Source organism: Harpegnathos saltator, unplaced genomic scaffold (genome assembly GCF_003227715.2).
Source record: "Harpegnathos saltator strain DR-91 unplaced genomic scaffold, Hsal_v8.6 scaffold708, whole genome shotgun sequence".
In the NCBI taxonomy this organism is placed as follows: Eukaryota; Metazoa; Arthropoda; class Insecta; order Hymenoptera; family Formicidae; genus Harpegnathos; species Harpegnathos saltator.
Window position 1 is genome coordinate 418,630 of NW_020230547.1, and position 22,030 is coordinate 440,659.

General features: G+C 45.9%; 1 protein-coding gene across 10 annotated transcripts in view; it reads right to left on the reverse strand.

The window, feature by feature from the left end:
- Positions 1–22,030, reverse strand: part of Ca-beta (Calcium channel protein beta subunit) — a 96,829-nt gene that overhangs the window by 35,603 nt on the left and 39,196 nt on the right. For 6 of the 10 annotated variants that reach the window (XM_025305687.1, XM_025305688.1, XM_025305686.1 and 3 more), the window contains exon 3: positions 18,153–18,242. The exons of 3 other annotated variants lie outside the window; for them this stretch is intronic. In XM_025305687.1, the coding sequence (XP_025161472.1) occupies positions 18,153–18,242 (90 nt within the window). Of the gene's footprint in view, positions 1–8,603; positions 8,646–18,152; positions 18,243–22,030 lie in introns of those variants that run through there. One more of the 10 variants, XM_025305697.1, reaches the window with a different exon arrangement.

A 22,030-nucleotide genomic window follows, 5' to 3' on the forward strand; every position in this document is an offset into this window, starting at 1 on the left:
ACGTAATGATAACGCTGAAATTTTCCCAAGCGAGATGCATGCCACGCTTTGCGCGAATAAATTACGTATGACGCATCACGTCCAAGTACATCCTGATATAACGCTTGGTAAAGAAGAAAAAAAAACAGAAAGAGAACGCGCGCGCGCGCGTTTTTGCGCGTGCTCATACATTCTCGAGACTAACGCAATTAACGCGTGATGAAATTTCCATTCTTTCACACGCGGTCACACACTGAATGTCTACACGGCTCGACGGTGTTAACCGCGAATAACGAGCGCTGAAATCGAAATAGATCAGAGCACTTTCTCAAATCTTTTTCTACATTTGAAATTTATTTCCGCTACGTTTTGTCGTTTTGTTTCGTCGGTTTTGTCACAAAATTGATATTCGCGCGTCTCGATCGCTGTCGCGCGCGATAACGTCATCTTCTTCGCTCGCTCCAACGACCGGCCGTGAACGATGCCTGCAACGTGCACAAACGCGAATCAACCTTTAATAATAATTTAATCGAACGTCGCGTCCGCCTCTCGCGCACAAACGGACCTTGTTTGTCTGGCCGCCGCGCCGTCATTATGCGCAACCTAATTACCGGCCAATGATTTCATGGAACGCCATTCGAAATCCAATTGACGAGATGCCCGCGCGATTGGCAATTCTCCGACGAATTAAACGCCCGCGTTGCCGATCGCTTGGCATTTACATATTTAATGCCAAGGACTTGTCGTGAGTTATGCCCGAAACGCGGGTAACGCCTACGGGTACGCGCGCGCGTTCACGTGTCTTTCTCTCTTTGCAAAACTTCACTCGCCAAGCGTGCAATAAGGCACACGCGCGTCCGCTTCGTTAACCTCGAGTCTAATGCCCGAGGTATAAATTAGATCAAGAGATGTCGGATCGCGCTCGCTTCGGATAAACACGAGATTCGGAGTTTGAGCTAACTCTTACGACGTGGACAACGATAAGATGAAGGATGACCGTCGCATGCCTCCGGCACTCCGCAGGACTGTGCATCATCGCGGGAAGCACGAATTTACGTTACGGCGCAAACGGCGCTCGACTCGCGGAACACCATAATCGAGTCGCCGCGCTTGAATGAGGAACGGCCGTTTCAATGGCCTGAGAAAGCTCGGGTGTATCATCGCAGGAGCACGCACACGCGACGCCGCTGGTAATGATGCCGGCAGAGTCATCCTATCGTCAGGAATGACTGGACGTTTTATCAATTCTATTTACAGGTTGACGAGCGCCAATCGATCCGCCCGACAATGCGGCCCGAGTGTATCGTTTGTCAACGGAGCTGTCCCGCCACCACGAAACTCGACAGCTCCATCGGCCGCGGCCGCGGCAAGAGCGCGCGAAATCCGCTCAGATTCAAGGTAAATGTTCCAGTTGACAACAGGATGTTTAAACACAAGTCGTCATAAAAGATACAATATATAATATTAGGTGTACGAATGAAGAATCCAAATTATTTTAAGCAGTTACGAAATCAATTTTAAATTGAATAGATTTTCCCGCTCTTTTGTGATTACGCAATGTTGACACGTAGCTGTTAGAAAGAACATATAGTTTGGCGATAGGCCCAACATAACCTTCAAAAGTATTCAGTTCAGTACAGTCGAAAATGGCAACGGATAAGGTGCATATCCGACACTGCATCGAAGGTGTTGTATCGTACGATGTGTGCGCATTTTGGTGGTAAGCGGTTTAAAAGCGGTTTTAAAAATTTCAGTCTAATCGACAAACAACGCCCTGGAGGCCCTTCGAAATGCGATAATGATGATTTGGAACAACTGCTCGCTGAGAATTCGGCACAAACACAATACAAGAGCTTGCAGAACAGTTGGGAGTAACGCGGCAAACGATTTCCAAACGCCAAACATGAGATGGGAAAGATCCGGAAAGAAGGAAAATGGGTGCCCAAGCGCATGAACTCACTGAAACCAACAAAAATCAACGAGTGGCAGCGTGTCTTTCTCTTCTCAATAAGCAGCGTCGAGAGCAGCTTTCTTGTGGAAAATCGTTACGGGCGATGAGAAATGGATACTCTATGACAATCCGAAACGCAGAAAGTCATGGGTAAATCCCGGCGAATCATCAAAATCGGTCGCAAAACCCAATCGCTTCGGAAAGAAGGTTCTTCTCTGCATTTGGTGGGATATCAAGGACGTGCTTTATTATGAATTGTTGGAACCGGGTGAAACAGTTACTGCGGACTGCTACCAACGTATCAATTAATCTGCTTGAGTCAAGAATTGGTACGAAAACGCTCGTATACTGGCAAAGGAGAACGTCCAGTGAAATTGTTGCATGACAACGCCAGGCCACACATTGCTTCCAATACAAAAGACACCGTAATGAGTCTTGGCTGGGACGTCTTGCAGCACTTGCGGCGTATTCATCAGACGTTGCTCCATCCGATTATCACTTATTCCGGTCGATGCAACACGCCTTGTCCGATATGCACTTCCAATCAGTGGATGAGATCCGAAAATGGCTTGACGACTTTATCGTGTCCAAAGACGTAACATTTTTCTGAGATGGAATTCATCAGCTGCCTGAAAGATGGCTTAAAGTTATAGAAAGCAACGGCGAATACTTTGATTGAACAATTTAATTTACTTTCTTTTAAAATAAACCTTGAATGTAGCTGAAAAAATTGGATTATTCATTTGTACACCTAATATTAAAAATAGTTTCCATATAAATATTTGCATTTATTCGAAAACTCAAGATTCCCTTAAGTAGAGAAAAATTATTTAAACCAATGTATATATCTATTATTAACGAAATATTTATACAAGTAATGAAGCGCATCATAGTGTACCAGTGACCGGTGACAGTTGAAATAGGTAATGGCCCAATATACGGATATAATTTGTCGCAGTGTCTGACCTCAATTAGAAAATTCATATGTGCTAATGGGAAGTAATAAAAATATAGATGCTATCTCTTAATGAATTTACTAACGATTAACCGTTATTTTGCCGAACCGTAGGTGCATACTTATTTAATTAATTTTTATTTTGATACAAAAGTATCAAATTAGGTATATCTTTTTCCAGCTGATCGTCAAAAATATTGGAGTCTTTTTCACAATAATTATTACTTTCATTCATTGGTGTTAGAATAAATAATAAATATTTTTTTCAAAGCAGTCGGATACTAGAACGTGTCCGTCTCCATTGAGACGTTTGCCTTATCTCCGGCGATTCTCCCGGCATTTCTGGCACGGGCCTGCCGGAGGCAATTAGACGACTTTCGGAAGTTTCGCCTGTATTGATACATACGAGCTCTTGGATCCTTCTCGGTCGCACGAAGCGTTGAGCGAGAATTTTGAGGAAAATCCAAAGGCTATCAGAAATTTTCAAGCGACGAGCGATGCGTCTGTACACACAGATGTCACCTGTCGCCGTGTGGAGAATTTTCCTCTCGCTCGGCGGCACTTCATTAGGAGAGGCTCGAAAGGCGTCGATTGTAGTTTTCTTCCCGCGAGAATTCAAGATGAACTCATACTCGACACGACGAATGTATTCTCGCGCGTGAAAGGGACTATTTGTTGTCTCGACGCGCAGAAGTTTGCACCCGTTTATGCATGCGACGAATATGCCGAGTGGATCTTTCTGGGAGCAAACATTATTTTCCGCGACTAGTTAACGGACGCGACTGAAAGCGAGTATCGATTACTGCGCTCCATAAATACCGTGCGACTTCATGAGCTCTCAGATGTTCCTATCACAAGGCGTCCAATCAGAAAGCAAGCTGCGCTTTGATGCCGGTATCTAACTCGAGTATCGACACAATAAGATACCGGCTGTTAGCAAGAGAACGTTCTCGGAGTATCTGTTCTCGGAGTATGGAGAGGTTTTCATGAAATTTCCTATTGGATATCTTTAAATACCCACGAGGAAAATAGGTTTACGACCTCATCACCGAAAATAGACGAACTTTAACGATGCCAAATGTCACTATTGATAGCTGGACGGAAATTTGGAGCAGTTGAGCAGTTTATTGTTCGTCGAAGTGGCGGCACAGTCTTGATTAATATTCCGTCGGGGCTTGAATTTCGACAAAAGTGAAGAGTTTTCTCTGTTCGTCCGTGGGAGACTAATTCACTTTTCGCAGAGTTCTTTGTGTCGAATCCCTCTTCTAGAAAAGAGTCTCATTGCAGAAATCGGCGGAAGAAACTCGCCGATAAAATATCGCGCGATAGTGATCAGATACTATTCGCTTATGTGGGTGCGGAATACGTCGAGTACACAGCTCGACTTTCACGAGACGAACTACGGATATATAGGTGAACCCGCCGCCATATATGGAAACTCGTTTGCGCGCCGTTTCCTCCCGCCACAAATCACTTTGCCTCTAAATAATACAATTAACCCTCACCTCGCACCGGACGACGTTGCACGTTTCACCAGGCTCGCGTTTCTTTGCAGGAATTTTAATGTCGCCGGATACGCGGAAACCGCAAGGAGAATCGCCATCGCTGGGGTAAAAAAAGATTAGTATCGCGCTACAATTGCTGCGAGCGTTTCAGGCATCAAGGTGTGCTCGATCTGCGTACAATCTCCAATTCTTCGGATTAAAATTCAATTCTTCAAATTAAAATTTAAGATCCGACAGAATTTAAGATCCGACGAGAGGGGTGTATTGTTTTGTTACACATGCAACATTGTGCTTAAAATACGGCGTTCACTTTTTCCGAAGGAGAACACGAGGCACGAACTCGTACTCGAAGTGTAAAATAACGGTACTGCATTTTTTGCACACTCCCCGCGGCTTGCAATATATTACGCCGATAATGCAAAATTATATATACATTATACGCCACTCTTGATTCTCATTATTCGCGTTCAACAGGCTTACCGAGTCACTCGGAGACATAAAGTTATATCAGGCCGCGTCATGAAGGTAACGTCGGCGCGACGGTGGCCGCCCACGCGCGATACAACATCGAGGTAGATAATAAATCCGTTAGATCGTGCACGGAGCATGTGTAGGTGCGTCGGGGATTAGGTACGCCACAGCCAGTCGTTGCTGGCACTTAATGGTCGCTTTGGAGAAAGCTTCGAGCGAGAATCAGACTCTCGGTATCATTGTCGCCGTTGGCGCGGTGCTCCGTCTCTAATCGAAATTACAGCGAATTATTTGTTAATAAACCACGCTGGAATGTGTGTAAACGAGGGCCGAGACGGTCCCTCACACGTTCCTCAAGTCCCCCGAGAGGGAGCTGCGAGGGCAGCTCATGAGTCACTCGTTTATTCACGAAGAATTAATATATTGTAACGTGATGGATCGGCTATCCTGTTAGTCCATAAATGTCTCTGCTGATGAAACCTCGCAACTTAGAGGAAGAGTTAGCCGACTCTCGGCTCGGTCTAACAAGTAAATCTCGGGGAACGTCGGACGCCGATTTGTTTCCAATCTTTTATAGTTATTTTTCATGTCAAAGTATGAAGAAACCTGTTATCACTTTTAGCTTAAATTAATTTTTCCAATTTTTTCGAAATTTTTCAAGTTTTGCACAAGTGCACTATTTTATACATATTTAAAACAATATTTCTTAAAAATATATATATCTCATTTGTTGAAACTTTCACACACACACACACACACACACATGTCGCCGATTATGAATCCGAACCGTTTTGTAAAATTCAAAATGGCGGATCTAATATGGCTGACGTCATTGCTGTTCAGTTTTACGCTACATTCGACGTTGGGTAATCTTTCGGCTCACTATCCAGCAAACAAACTCATTTTAACGTCAAAATCTGGTAAAAAATGAACAAGAAATGAACAAAAAAAGAATGAACAAAACACTTCAGAAATTTCGAAGAAATTGAAAAAAATTAATTTAAGCCAAAAATGATAACAGATTTCTTTATATTTTGACATTAAAATAAAATCTATAAAAAATTGGGAACAAATCGGCGTCTGACGTTCCCCGAGGTTTACTTGTAAGGCTGCTAGAAATCGGTCGAGCGATTCGGGGACTCTCCATTATTTTTGTCGTCAAACGTAGTCAGATTCGCCATTACGTCGCGATTGATAAGCGCGGTTAATATCGTACGGTTTTAAGTTCTCCATCGCGGTAACGACGGACGCACAGGACTCGGCGGCGATTGGACGCAATGATGCGTCCCGTTACAACTCGCGATTACCATGTTATCGTCTTGTTCACAAGATTGCGTGCTAAAGTCCTTAGCCGGCGTTACGCGCGTTGTTACTCGCGTGCGCGCGCGCGCGCGCGCGCGTGCGAGTGTTTCCGCAAGCGGGCTGCGGTATGCGAGCCGGAGTGAGAAACGTAACGGGTAACGAAGAAAAGGTACGTCGCTTAAAGAGTCCAGTCATCTCCCGAGAGCTGACCTTGATCTTGAGAGAGTGAGTGGTGAGGTGCACCGTGAGGGCCAGAAGTAAAGGCGGTAGTTAAGGCGCGCGCGTTTCGCCACCTTACGATTCCCCGTGCTCATGAATTAACCGCACAATCACCGGCTGCGATTTAACGACGTTACGTGCTTACCGTGTATTAACTTCTCTCATTATACTAGTGATTTCGTTTGTTTCCTGGTCCGAGAAGTGAGATATGCTTCATTCGATGCCGTTCGCTGGTCTTCACTGGTCTCAAGCAAAAGGACGATTTCGATCGACGATTAATTGTGATGTGAATTTTACCGACGAACAATTTGTGTATCCTCTCTTCTTTCTTCTTCGAACGTGAATCTCTCACTCGTCGCTTCGATCGATACCGCCAAATCTGTACGCAAGCGATATTTCTGCCTGTGACTCATGTTCACAGTTTTATACTCCTCGCGCGTACTCGCGTCTTGTTCACGCGTCTTGTAATAGTCTTACATAAAAGAGTCTAGTCGAATAATCTCTCTAAAGATGATGCCGATTTCAATTCGTCGCTCATATTACGGTATTTACTTTCAAAAAGAAATATATATATATATATATATATACGCTCTAATCTAATAAAGACATCATCCTCATGAGTTGTCTCCAGTTTAACTTATCAAATTTCTCGTATTATTATACAACAATCGCGTGTATTATTATGTAAGAAAATGTGATACAAGAGTGCATACCACGCGGCAAAATCTGAAACTCGAAAGTCTGAAAAGATCGCGCTTGTGGCTCGCTAACTAGTCGTCGGCCGGGAGAGCCGGGCTCTCTCTTCTTATTGATTCCCTACCGAAAACACGCGTGTGGTCACGAGCGCGGCCTAATCCAAGCGTAGTCGTAGAGAGACAGGGGAGATGCCCGTGGGCCTTTTCGGCGGTGTTGCGGGGGCCCGAATGGCGGCGGTTGGGCCTGCAGTGTCGGTGCACACCGGCCTCGGCGCAGACGTAGCGTTTTCGCTCTCCACTCTCGCGGTGCGCCGCACCGCGGTATAATGGCAACGTGTTTTCGTCTAATGTACTTTTTGTGATGTCCTTGATGGAGGAGTCTGCGAATGCAGAACTACAGGGCAGGCCCGGTGGGGCCCGTCGGTGCGCACGGAGCGGTCGGCGCGCGGGGAACAGGCGGTAGGATCTCGGAAGAGCGGCAAGACGAGGGAGGGGGCGCGACAAGAGGGCCCGGCAGCACCTCAACCCACCTCAACTTCGGGCCTAGTCAAGGTCAGTGTGGCAGGACCACCCGTTCCCCTCTCTCCCCTCTCCGTCACCTCTTTCGCTTTCTTTTCTTCTTATTCGCGCGTCCGATTCTCTCTTTTTGTCTTTTTCTCACCCACTCGGGCCCCCCCTTCCTCGCCCTCAGCGGGGCCCGTACCGCATTATCGCGTCATACCGTGCTGGGACCCACGCCTTCTACCGTGCCGCCGTATGTTTCTCCCTCCCTCTCGCCCCTCTCTCTCTCTCTCTCTCTCTCTCTCTCTTTCTGGCACAGCCAACTTACGATCCCGCGAAATCCCAATTAGTGGAGATACCCGCGTGATAGGGCGTCGGCGAATAGTGTCGCGAGCTATCATCGGACACGCGATAATTCGCACGGCGACGTGGAGATCGCGAGAATTGCGAGTAATCGTGAAAAATCGTGAAAACGCGGATAGAGAAAATGCTATGATTTTTTAGCTTGTTTTTAGCGGTATGAAAGGTATCTCTGACTAAAAGAAAAAAAAAAAATGCTAATTACACGAGTATATTTTCGGAATTGAATTATTCACAGACTTTTCTTCCCGATTGATTATTCTAAAGAAAAAAATTCGTTTTCTTTCCTTCTCTCTCTTACGTTGTTTCGAGTAATATACGATCGGTAAGCGCAAAGATCGTTAACTAATCACTCCATCTTATCACGACGCGTCCCAAATGAATTAATCTGTCGGCATTCCGGAGCTTAATGAAAATGATCCTCTGGGGACTCGTCGGGGTCCTCCCGCGGACCCGATAGCGCGCGCGTGCGCAGGCGAAGGCGCTAGACGAAAACTCGAAACCTTTGGAGAATCTCGAAAGCGTAGTCAAGCCGGGCGCGTTCGATCCGACATACACCGGCGGCGGCCGAATAGCTGCCTCGGGTATATCAGGCGAAATAAAAAGAAGGACCTATTTATCTTGACGCCCGCGATCGTAAAGAAAGGCCTTTCGAGGATACTCACGGGGGATATCTGATTCATCAGCTTCATTCATCAACGTCGGCCGCTTCTGTTTCTTTCATTTCTTTGAAACCGTACACGGCTTCTCTAGTGCATGAGCAGCGCGCGGAAGCGTCAGTGTTAGGCGAGGCAGCGCGCGGATAGAGCTCCTCGAGTTAGCCGGCGATGATGAGGCCGTCGGGAGTTCATTTCCAGTCAGTTTTGTTAGCACGGCCTTAGTGCAGCGTGAAGAATCGGCCCCATCTCGAGATCGCCGGCCGCCCGGTAGATAATGACAATGAGCACGAATTGATAATGTAATTCAGATAAATTCACAGGATATTATATACCGGATCCTTTCGTGTACACCCAGTCCTTCGTGCGAATCTAGCTTATAGGTTATACGAGGAGGAAAAGTTACACCGCGCTCTTATTGAGATCTGATTTCCCTCTCTCCTCTTCTTCTCTCTCTCTCTCTCTCTCTCTCTCTCTCTCTCTCCCTCTCTCGCCCTCTGTCTCTAAAATACGCTGAAAAATGCGGCCTCCGAGCGGCCGCGTGAGAATTGTCGAGTTTCCACGCGAAATGTTACTCGTCTTGCTCGTCGGAAAAATGTATATATCTTTCCGCGTGGCACCACAGTATTAAACGCGTAAATTATATACGAGGTGGATAAACAGAAAGGTAGAACAGAAACGGGATAACAACGATTCCATTGATTGAAGGAGCGGTGGTATTGTGGACGCGACCGCAGGCAAATGAAGGAAAAGCGTTTCTCCCGAGAGGAAGAAGCTGCGACCCTTGGAAACTACCGTAAGAAACTACTTATATCGCCATTGTTCTATTCTCATCCAAATCACAAAAGTTGAAAGACCGTTGCATCTGGTAATGCCGCATTTGCACCGCGGACGCATCTCGGAATGTCTGGCGATAATGATCAACGTCGAAGTAGGGAGGGTGCTGCGGAGAGACCGCTCTCTACGGAACAAGGACGCTGCAAGAACGGGGAGTGGAAGGTAGAGGGAGCGAGAGAGGGAGAGAGGCGGGGAGGAGGGAGGGGAAGAAGGAAAGAGCAGAGTCAGTAATTCGAGGCCCGGAGGTGAGTGAGCGAGGCATGCTAGTACAAAATGAGATTGGATCCTCTGACCATGCAGGACGACTTTCGGGTCCCGCTCGGCCCGCCTAAGTCCTTTACGCTCGGTAAGGCCCACTCCTCTGCGCCCCTCCGCCGCTGCGGCCGACCTCGGCGGTGTCGAAGTTCCATTACCGGCGACGCCCGACCCGGGCCTCTCGCACCGTCTTGAAAAATTCGGCGATTTACATTTATTCCCCCGGGCTCGAGATTTTTATATCCTCGTTCGCGGCGCGCCGAGAGTAATCGCTACCGTTACGACAGACGATCGTAAAGATTCGCCGGCGATTCGCGCGCATTTAGGCGAGCGTAATGCGCGCCGTGACAAACATGCGACTCTCCAAAATGCCCGGGGCGATACACTCGAGCCTCTCTTTATCGTCGCGACTTTAGCGACTCGGCTAAGAGCACAAATAGCGAGGGCAAGATAAAACGGGATACATTGTATTCTCCATTATTCCACATATGATTTAAATATATGTATGTTTTTTTAAAGATGTATATATAAGAATATATATATATATATATATATATATATAGGAGATATTTAAATGTATTTAAATATACGTATTTAATACGTATTTAAATATATTATGTTAAAAGAAATGTACTTATATATATTTTTTTATGTGAAAAATATAAAGTTGTATATACGTGTTTGTGAATATGGCTTGGATGGCCTCGCGTCTGGTTATGCAGAAGTTATATCGCCGTTGGAGGAAAGAAAAGTTCAGTTGCGCCAAGTCGGTCTCTTTGGGCGCGTTTACGCGTGTAGTTTCTCAGCCCGCGTTGCGAGGCCGTGTGCGTTACACAGACGGGCCTTCCCCTCTTTATGGCTTCAAATATTGGTGCCGAACTTGCATCACTGCCAGTGGCATCGAGTTACTCAGTCCTCCTTCTCTTCCTCGTCCTCGAGAAATCCTGCTTCTAAATACGCCAAATGCATTCTTTGTTCAGCCGCAGTGTGAAAGCCGTGTGTAGCTGGCCACATTTTTGCCCGTCGGCGGCGAATAAAAATATTTCGACGCTTACGATATCTCGCTTCCACACAAAGTCCCGCGGATATTTGATCCTTCACATCGGCGGAGAGCGGATAATTTTCGTAGAGCGCAATATTTTGTTAGAAACGAAATAATTAGCTAACAGTCAGCTAATGTCAACTTGCCCGTCGGATCGAGAATTAATTTCGAGAGTAATTTCACTCGCGTAAAAGTAATAATCAGTCGTCCTACAATTATGTCGTGTTCCCGAAAATGAATGCCGGTACACGGTATTTATTATTCATCGTTGCCTGGCAATTACGAAAGAAACTCTGCGCTCTGATTCGAATCGCAAGATCCGTGCCGCGACGCCCGCTCCTTCGGGACACGTCTAATTGCCCGCGGTTCCCTTCTTCCGGGTAGGAGCGAGTACGTGAGAGCGCATTAATTGCCCCCGGGCGACGCGCATCTGCGTTGTTGCGACGTGCGTGATACGTGCGGCCGGGTTGTCGCAGCTGCAGGTACCGAGAAACGGTGCAACGGTTTCAATTGTCCACAATATGGCCGCCGGCTTCTCGCGGCTAGGCCTCATAGTCGTTATCCTTGAGAGCGCGCCGTGCATCTCCTTCGTTTTGTTTCAGTGTATGCGGGACGAAGCGGTCGGAAAGGCGAAGAGAGAGTGCGCGGAAGGAGACGGACGGTAAGAGAAAAAGAGAGACAGCGGAGGCAGCGCGGAGGAACCACGCCACAATGAGGGCCCGAATGTTGCAAAACCGCCTGTGTGTGTCTGTGACGGTACAGCCGGCTCCTACAAGAAATGATAATTGCCGGTATCCCCACTCGGGCCACGGGCCGCGGTTCGTCCTGGTCTATCTACTCCCCCCCATTCCTCCCCGGCTGTAGCCCCGTGTAGCCTACTCTATCAGCTTTCTTCGTCCGTGCGATTGGAATTGCGCGAGAGCTACCCCTTTCCGCGAGCCACCGGTTATTAGAGCGACGGGAGTTCCGAAAGTATCCTTGAGGACTCCTTCTGTGCTGCTCAACGAGCGTCGAAAATACCTCCCCTCGGAAATACAGACTAGTATTCCGTCCGGAGTTGTGCCTCCACGCGTGATTATTGGTTTTGTTTCTCTCGTCGTTCTAACCCGCCTAGACATTCAAACGAACGTCGTTCGTGAGGATGGATAAGCATTAAGAAGAGGAGATGGTTAGAGAGAGGTGGATTCTTCGTTTGATTTATTATCGCTCGAAACGCCATCGGAAACGCGAAAATAATGGACAACAGCTCTTTTCTTTTTAGGCATACCCTCAAGCTCGGTTCTTGCATCCGCTCTGTTGCTTTTTCTTTTCTTTTCTTTTCTTTTCGCCAAACGAGATACCGGTTGATTGTATCCTCCTCCCCTCTCCTTCTCCGCAAGTGCACTGATTGATATATCTGTAAAGATCATGTACACCGCGATTTCCCGATCCAAGTTTCCTCCGTTTCCTCGTTGTTGTCCGGGAGAGATCGAGAGAGAGAGAGAGAGAGAGAGAGAGAGAGAGAGAGAGAGAGAGAGAGGGGTCTATCCCAAAAACGTGTTAAGGCGCCCGAAATCACCGTCACGATCATCGGCTGCAGCGATTCGACCATTTTATCCGCACTGAATCGAGCCGAGTTTTTGTGCCGATGAGACCTAATTGCGGAACCGGAGTGAATTTTTTGACGAACCGCTACCATGAAAAATCACTCGTCAGTTGTACAATACCACCCTCTGTGGGGCCAGTCATCGTGAATCAACGCAGCCAGAAACCATATGTTTCCGACCGACTGTGCCACGGAGTCATTGAGAAAACGATCGTAATGAGAGAGACCACCCAATGAGCGCCTCGTGTGTGCCGATCGGCAAATCAACGGAAACTCGAGTCAAAAACCCCTCATTATGCGCTTCATTATTTTGCAGGTGCATAATCGATCTTGTTGCGTTTTCCTCCTTATGATGTTCAGAAACGCACCACGCTGGCCGGATCTGACGCTTCGTAAGTCTCGCACTGCGCTGCGTCAATCTGAGTCCGCTGGACTTTTACCGATCAAAACTAAATTTTGATGAACGTAATATTATATACCGATACGATAGTGAGCAAAGTGTAGTTGGAGTTGTTTGATTGAGAATTTACTAATTTAATCAGTTCTGCGTGGTTGTTCTAAATATTTTTCGCGAAAATGTGGACAAGAGAGGAGTATTGAACTTTTTTCCCCGACTTAATCGTAACTCAACTTAGCCATAAACGCGGCTCGTTCGGGGAGCCTCCGACGGCCAATGTCCGTTGGTTCTGTTTTTCGCGAGATTACACCGGGGTAAGCAAACTGATCCCAAAATGCCATTCTATAAATATTTTTACACGCGAGCATAAAGTAATATAATTTTTCACGAGCGCATGTACGCTCGCGCGATAGCGTATCGTAAGCCAGTGTATCGAATCTCGCGGGATTCTGGGCCGGAGGTTTTTCTACCTGACTTGGCCGAAGAAAGCAGGTATTATGGCAGCTGTAAAGCACTAAAACAGCCGAATAGTCGTAGAAGGCCCGTGGTGGCCGCCGCGCAGTAAGTGGACATTAGCGCCCGCATTATGAATCGCACCGCATCGGCCAGCTTACCTGGTGAGGCCCAAAACGCACAAAGAAGGCGTCGTAAAGCGGGCCTTGTCCGTATATCAGAAACACGCTGACGGAGACGCGTCAAGTCATGGTACGCACAGGCGTACTTTTTTTTCCTCCTCTTCTTCGCATACGTATCGACATGCTGATATCGATATATATATATATATATATATACACATCGATATCGTGTTTGCCATCGTGAGAGATAATGTTTTGCAGTGAGACCAACACGACGCGTAATTTATGTCCCGCTGTATCGGCCTTAAAATCGAGGAGTTAATGAACGAATTAGTCGCGAGCGTTGGACTCGGAGGTCTCGTCTTGGTCGCGGTTGGGATTATCGACTATCCGGCACACCCTATATACGTAGACGCCTATGTACCCCATGTATACGTATATAGGAGCCGCATTTTACGCTTCATGGATATTTTCGGGCCTTCTTAGCTCGTTGCTCCTCTGGAACCGTAGGTGGGGGATTACCCTCCACCGACAACGCTATTGGTTACCGAGATTGCGTTACCGCGTCTCCCGATAGGTAAAGGCACGAGAAGAATTCGTCGTGGGTTCATCAGAGAAACGGTGAGGTTAGGATCTCGCGAGGACGGCCCGCGCTAAAGTGCAACATTCCATCGCGGTGGTACCAAGCAAGTGTCTCAATGGCAGTCCTAACGTGAAGTACCGAGTGAGTACACTTTCTCACATCCTTGCCATTTACTCGAAGTCATGAAATTTTATTCGGAATATTTTCCTCGAGACGCAGGCATTAGGCGACCCTCGTCCCGTGCTTAAAATTAGTTCATCAAGTTTGTGTAACTTGCGTTTATAAAAAAGAATTGAAAAAAAAATTTCTCACACGCGTTTTATTCGTATACAGCAATGCTTCATCACGAATGCCCAAAATGTTTATCTCTAATGTCCCATCAAAGGAGCAATTCGCTTCCGACCGTCGTAAGATAATTCCCTCCGACTGAATAATGTCCGTGCGTCGAGTCTGTGCTTTCTCACGGTAGTCCTTCGCAAGGGAGGCACGAAAGAGACTCGCGCGTCGAGTGCGAGAGACTTGCACGTTCACAGATCAAACAAGTGTAAAGAGGCAATGAGAAAAACATTCGCCGCACATTCACGCCGCTGCGCGCCCTGTCGCCCCTCATCAAATACCGTCGCGGCGTTCGACGCGCAGACGACGGGGAGATCCTTATCTCGAATCAAAGATGCGAAACACCTCGGCCGGAGGAGCCCGACGAGGAGAGCAGCTCTCTCTCTCTCTCTCTCTCTCTCTCGCTCTCCCTCTCTCTCTCTCTCTCCCTCTCTCTCTCTCTCTCTCACATAGGTGAGACGCGTTATTTCAAGAGATTTTCAGATTTATAACAATGCGGCCGACCTCATGGTGCGTCGGCGTCTAACTTTTGGGTTAGGTTTAATAATAAAAATCGTGGGTCGATTTTACGACGAACAATGGCCTACTTGTGTGTTATACATCGGGAGAAAGATCACTCTTCTTCCTTCGAGTGAATTATGTGTATCGAGCGGGAGAAAGCGAAGAAGAGAACGAGGAGAGAGGGAGAGACAGGGTGCAGCGGAGAGAACGAATTTTTTCTTTTTTTAGTAACAAGGGCTTTGTTGGATATTTGCGCACACACTTAGGAGTGGTCAAAAGTTAAATCAGGGTTATGGACAGTCACGATTTGGGTGCCATTCGGAGGTAAATGGAGACTGTGTGGAGGGGTATGTGAAGCCACTTGGACCCACAAAAGTACCACCTGACCTTTTCAAGCGGACGAAGGGTACACGCTGTTCAGTTTTAACTTTTGTTAACAAATCAATTCGCTGAGCTTTCTCATCATGCCTTTCGGGACATTGGCGTCGGTCAATCGACGTCGATGGGATTCGAAGCTTATTATAAAAACGATCGCCGGTTCGTAGCGCAACCAATGGACATAGCGCGACAGTTCTGCGGAATTTTTACCGCGAGATGGCTCTGATAACACGTTGAAGCTGAGGAAAAACGGAAAACGGCAGTCGTACGGTATTCTTAGAGGGACTGCACAATTGCCGTTGGGAACACAATGAAGCGCGCGAGCCTCTTTGTTTCGTGCGCGAGAAGCGAGACAGACGGCAAACATAAACACACGCGACCTGTCTATTACCGTAACGCATTCAAATACAGTCCAATACTTCACGCGTCGTTTGTCGCACGCTAAAAGGCTCCGGCGCGGGGAGGTGTCCTAAAAAATATAGACGGTCGATAGCCTGGACGTAGGTAAGTAGGTTTTGCGTGCAGGTACACCGACTGTCACAATGTACTACGCAGTCGCGTATGCCTTACCTCCCGGCCCCACTAAAAAACAGGTTTCGAAGGAATCTGACTGAAAGTAAGTGACTATTAACGGCGGAATGGCTTTATAAAAATTTATCATCCCCGGGCTTAATAGTCCGCTGGTACTGGACGAAGTATCTCGGTCGACCACGATGCCGATAATAAAATACCAATGAACGGAGTGAAAGAGGTTCCTTTCCGCCCGCCTCCCTCCCTCCCTCCCTCCCTCCCCCCCGCCCCCGCCCCCGCTGCCCACCTCCCCACCCGGGCACATGGGCCCGTAAAAGCAGCATTCTGATTTTACACGCTAATCCCTGCTACGTACGTAGGTGGACTCGCGCGCGCGCGCGCGCGCGTTGGTACCTGTCAAAAAATAGCAATGGGGTGTACAATACTTCGAGAGACGGAGTCGGAGGGCCTCATGGCAGAAGTTAACCGCAACGCAGCAGGGCTGCGAGAGGCTAGTTCGCCGGTTTCGATGGGTCCTTGCCGTATCGCGAGAAAAATAAGTCACTCAATGGCGTACAGCACGGTTTTTTTCAAAGGAATTCTTTGGAGACCTTACGAGGAAGAAACGTGTGAATAGAGGCAAGTGACAAGTAACGGATTGTTAGAATGTGTTCACTTTGTGACGTAGCTCAAAGAGAGAAAGAGAGGGGAGGGGGCGATAGAGAGAGAGAGAGAGAGAGAGAGAGAGAGAGAGAGAGAGAGAAAATCAACTCAAAAGTTGAAAAACTTGTACACTATATATTATCGGCATAAAGTCACAATTTGTACGAACACCTCCTCTAAGAATATCGTTGTATCCTAAAATTCTTCTTGTTAATTTTCGCTACATTTGCGTAGAGTTATCAGAGATACAGAGCCTTCTTCAGAGCATTCTACAATCGTTTATTTCGCAGTAGAGTTATCGATTAACATTGATTTGTGTAATAATGGACAGTATCCGCGCCATTTCACGTTACTGTGTTTGATCATTTGGGATCTTCGATTATTTGTGCCGGTGTATTATTTGATCACTACGTCGTCCTCTGACGCAGCCGCTAATGAATAATGTTGTAATTATTATCGCGAGGAGACATTCCTCGTAGATATTATATGCTTGACAGCGTCCGAAAAGAGATTCGATAATTCGAGAGTCGGCGGGGTCTACGCCAATGGGTGAAGCAGGTCAGTACTGCTGTGAGGACAAAGAGATCCTTTCCCGTCCCTCATCCTTCCTCCTCCCGCTTCAAGAACATCCCCTTTCTACCACGCCATAGCAGCCGTCATTGCACTAATGCAAGCTTGGCCGCATCGCGCCACCGTGTAACGTAAGCGCAACGGCGAGTTGCAGCTGTCGGATGTTCGCCCTTCACGTAACTAATGCTTTTCTAAATACAACTCGGAGTACCTCGAGGTGCCGCCGAAAATGCAGGATACGCAGCGGCAGCATGAAAAACACGTTTTACGTTTTAAGAGCATTTCAAAGACGCACTTTAAGACGCGGTAAATATATTTGAATCTTTCCCTGCATTTTCAATTTTCCTTTTTGCCTCTGCGCCGCATATCTAGGCTAAATCGCTAAAAGAATGTCCTCCAATGTAGTTATGTCTAACGTCCTTTTCGTTCCATTTCTGTTCCTTCGTATTATTTGTTGGATATTATTTATCGCGTACGTCGAATTCCGCAAGAAAAAAATTTCACAAATTTTTTGCGTCATCATCGGGAATTCTCTCGTCATCCTCGCTTCGCATTTTTAATCCCTACCCATCTCGTCTCTTTAAACAAAACAAGCTTTGTAAAGAATCGCTAGCTCCTTCTTTAATGCTGCATGGCGGCTAATGGATTAAAAACGAGCTGGTGTGAGGTAGACGAGGAGGGAGTCACGGGACGACAATCGAAGAGTAGAACAGGCATAACCGTTACGCTCTCATTTTTACAAAGCGTGGGTTCACAGCAGTGCTACGCAAGAATTTACACTTGAAAGGTTCGAATTAGCACTTTTTCTTTTCCGGGTGTTTTCGGAGCATCGGTTCGTTAGTGCCACATTGTCGCCACTTACTTTTACGGCAATTCTTACCGGCGAATTAAAATGATGTTTCTGCGTCGCAGACCGATCGTTTGTTTCGCTATTATTCGTTTAGTGCGCGTGGTCGAAACGCGTTACGTCGACGAGCAGTAGTTTCACCAATCAGAAATATACGCGTCTTACGATTCTTTCGGATACATAAAGTATTACTTTAATGCATTTCCCTTTTGATAGAACGCGCAGATTAACGCGCGATGGAAACGAACGATAATTCATGAAACTGCAAATGTAATGGTACGGTGCACGTGTGGGTACGTGTGCAGAGCGTGAGTTGGTACTTTTCATCGAAAACGTGTGTGACGATCTACAGAAGTGCAAATAAATTAGAAAGCAACTTCGGATATTGACCGAAAGTGTGCTGCGCAGTTGCAGTTTACGGATTTGGGTCATTCTGAAGCTTCAATTTGCGTCGAGTAGCGTCACGATGGTCTACTTACAACGATCGCCGATCTTGAAGGTACGCACAAATTCACTAACTGCAGATCGTTGCGAGCCTCATGCAGCGTGACCCTTCCATTCGATTTTTCCTGAAAGCCCATCAAATTCTTAATTCAAGAAAAATTGATCGACACAGCAGCGTTGTGCTGAGAGTTTTCGATCGACCCTATCTTATCGTCGTACGTGACGTAAATTAATGTGTATGATATTGAAATCTATCCGTCGACTTGACGATTTTTACTATTATTTTACTGTTATTTACTTTTATTATTAACTTTGAAGCGCGAAAGAAAAGTAATTAGGAAAATCGAAGTGAATGAGCCGGGAAATCGAACCTGGGACCTTCCGTCTTACAGCCGAATGCTCTACCAAGTCACTCTGGTTACACGCTTTAAAATATATATCTATCCATTTTTCTTTCTCTCTCTCTCTCTCTCTCTCTCTCTCTCTCTCTCTCTCTTATTAATTATCTTAATTGTTAAAGCGATAACTCCTCCAGTTACAATTGCCTGTAACTCAACTTTTTTTAGGTACAAACGTCGACTGTACGCGATCTGGGTCGTGGATAAATTCTAGCAAGTACCAAAACTGTACCAAAAGGGTTAATGATTTTGTCGAATTTGGCAAGCGAAATTCTTCTGAAACATCTCCGAGCAGTTCAATCAGTTAATCAGTTAATTAACAACGCATTATTTTATGTTGATTTTATCTCGTCCGTGAATTCGTAAGCGCTTCTTAATTGCTTCATACCGTTATTTCACGATACATAGGTCGTGCCATCATTTTAGCTCACTCGGGCTCACGATTATTCCTTAGCGAGGTCGCGTCGCACAACCCGGTGAAACCGGAGGCGGACAGGTTCTTTAGGTACGAGCGTATCGTTAGTCGATCTGCTTAACCTTAGACAAATTCTCGTTCGGCGACAGTTATGTTGGGGACACTAGTTAATTGGAGGTCTGAAAATTATTTGCCGTGAGACGGCGGAACGGAGAGTGGTCGTATACTTTCAATAACGAAAGGCGACATGAATAAAGATGGCCGCAAAAACGTATCCGTTACTTTTACATGTACATAACAGTATCTGGTCGAAGTGAATACCTCGTACCTCATGCTATCATTATCAATCTTAAAGATATATGCGTCATAAATTTTCATTCGATCCGCGAATGTTGTTGTCGGTCAAACATGAAACGTATTTTGCGAAGCACAAAATAAATTAATTATCGAACTTATAATTATTTAATTTTATTCATTGCGTGTTACGATAACATGTTTTGCTTAGGAACCAGATATTGTTTTTCTTCACCAGTCACCGGAGAGCGCGTTGTTGTCGAGTGTTGAATGTTACATTTCTAAAAATAAATTATCTATGAACCAACGTTCAATCTTCACGTTGTATTCTACAATTATTCTGAAAGATTTTTATTATTATCAATTATCAATCTCCGTTCAACGATCAAACGATCAATCGACCGTTGTAAGAACGATCGTGTTCTACACTTTGAAATTTTCGCGCTAAAATTTTCAAAATTCGGTTCAAAAGTCGAGTTACAGAGAAGGGTCGAAGAAGAATCTCAAAAATCACTGTATGAGTTCTAAAGAAACGATAACAAATGAGAGTCGAAGAGCAGGTACTTGAAGACTCCGAAGACCGGTATTAATGATCCGACTACTCCGGAATGTTTCGACGTCGGTAGAAACGTGTTACTGGTTAAGTGAAAATGTGCGTAGATTCCTTCGGAGATACACAAGACCCTCCCATTGCCCTTGCCAGTCTAGTCTTGCGGGAAATAATAAAAGCACAGAACATAATCCTTGCTAGGCCAGCCGTCATGTATCACCAATACACATATCGACACTACCTACACCACGCAGAGAGTGAAGAGGGATCGGTTGATTTTTCGGGTATGCGGCGTGTCTAATCCTGCTGGTCTAATGCTTGAATGTCCAGACGTTGCACGAAGCGCATGGAGCGCAGACACAAAGGATCCATGACGGTCGTAAGCCAGAATATACAGACCGTCATTTGTTTATTTGAACCGCCTGCGGTATCTCTTGTGCAGAGTCCATTTGTTTGTTTACTATCACCGCCATAGTTGATCCCTCTGCGTGTGCGTTAAGGATGCTGCGCGAGGATATTTGTTGAGAGATATTTTATGGCGAATCATTTATGAGATGAATTTTTTCCAAGGAATATCTTGACTCTACTCTCATCTTTTCTTTCGTTTGTGGCAATTACATAACACACTCTATTCTTTTATCGCTAGGCGTATAAAAAACTCGTCTGTTAAAAGCCCATTTGGTGTTGAGTTAAGAAACAGATGTCAAAAATGTATTTCATTTGAAAAAATATATTTTATTATCACTTTATTAATATATTATTATAATATATTATATTAAACATCAAAGCGCATATCTTTCTATTTACAATTACCTTATTTATCCTTGTCTTGTATATTTATATTTATATATTTATAAACTGCAAATCAAACAATCATTTTTATCATGACTCAGCTAAATGTCTGCAATTTCTCACAGTGCAACAACAGCATTCCAGCAGCTAAATTGCCTGCACCGAAGATCTTAGAATCAGCCGATGAAAAACGGCTTCTCTCTTCGACTGAACTGTGACAAGATATTTTTTGCACTTTCTTACGGAGATTTTTCCTCGACAGTTTTTTTCTGGTCGAAGACGTATGTTTCCATGATGTGAGAATTCCGTAGTTTCGCAAATACGGAATGTTGCAAAGAACTTTGCGACCTTTGTACGCTTTTAGTATGTTCGTACGTGGTACTATGTACGGGGACCTTCAATTTAGCTTTTCTTATTCCTTTTCTCGCTCTTTGGCATTTATCTTCTATTTTTCCTTTGAAACTTTCAAAGTCGCAAGAACCACATTAAAGTACACGAACCTGACAATTGACGAACTTGTGACTATAGCTTGCGAAGAAAACACCGATGAATTTTCTTGCTTCAAGCAGAGGGACGAGGTAAAGACGAGAGTAAGGACGAAGGGTACGGACGAGAAACCGGTAAATGAGGATATACCTGCTGGTGGATATTAACATCATACCCTCGTCACTTTTACTGGTCTTTTTCTCTGTCTTTTTCTATGTAGTCGAAAGAGCGCGGCGCCGCGCTCTCGTCCCTCTCATACACACGTTTTTCCCATTCGACTCCGCCCTACTCTCCGCACCTTCTCTCCTTCACCTTCCTGAATATCCAGCAAGTTAAACATATCTGAAAGGAGATGCTGCATGCAACATAACTGCAAAGTCAAATCCGGCCTCTCTCCCTCTCGTGCTAGCCGAACCAAGACGGTCCCTCGCGTACTTATGCTGCATTCCAAGCGTGGATATCTCGCGCTCGCTCTCTCTCTCTCTCTCTCTCTCTCTCTTGCTGCTCAAGCAGCTTCTCGCTTCGCCTTAGCGGAGCTAAGGCCATCGTTAGGCCAAAAAGCAACCCACGCTCTTGTTGCGCTTAGCACGCTAATGTTCGCCCGGCACATCCGTTTGAGAGCGCATTTTAGTAAATGGCCAGTCAGCTCGCCCGTAACGAACTTTCTCTCCCCAAGTTATTTATTCTCGTAATTGGCCTGATGGTATTTATAGTTGTTCGCCGAGTGATGACTTGGCGTTGTAAATCGACGGAGATATTAAACAGCATCGGAGAGCGATATTTTCCCCTCTCAAATCGTGATGTAAACATTTTACTCCCGAGTTCTTATTTATCTCTCTCATATTTTCCAAATTTTTTCGCGAGGAGGAAGACACGACTCTCCTTCGGCGGGCTAAATGTATCGTGCGAATTTTATGAAGTGACACAAGGGCTCTTCTGCAAACTTGGCTCGACTTCAATCGTTACTGCAATGGCTGC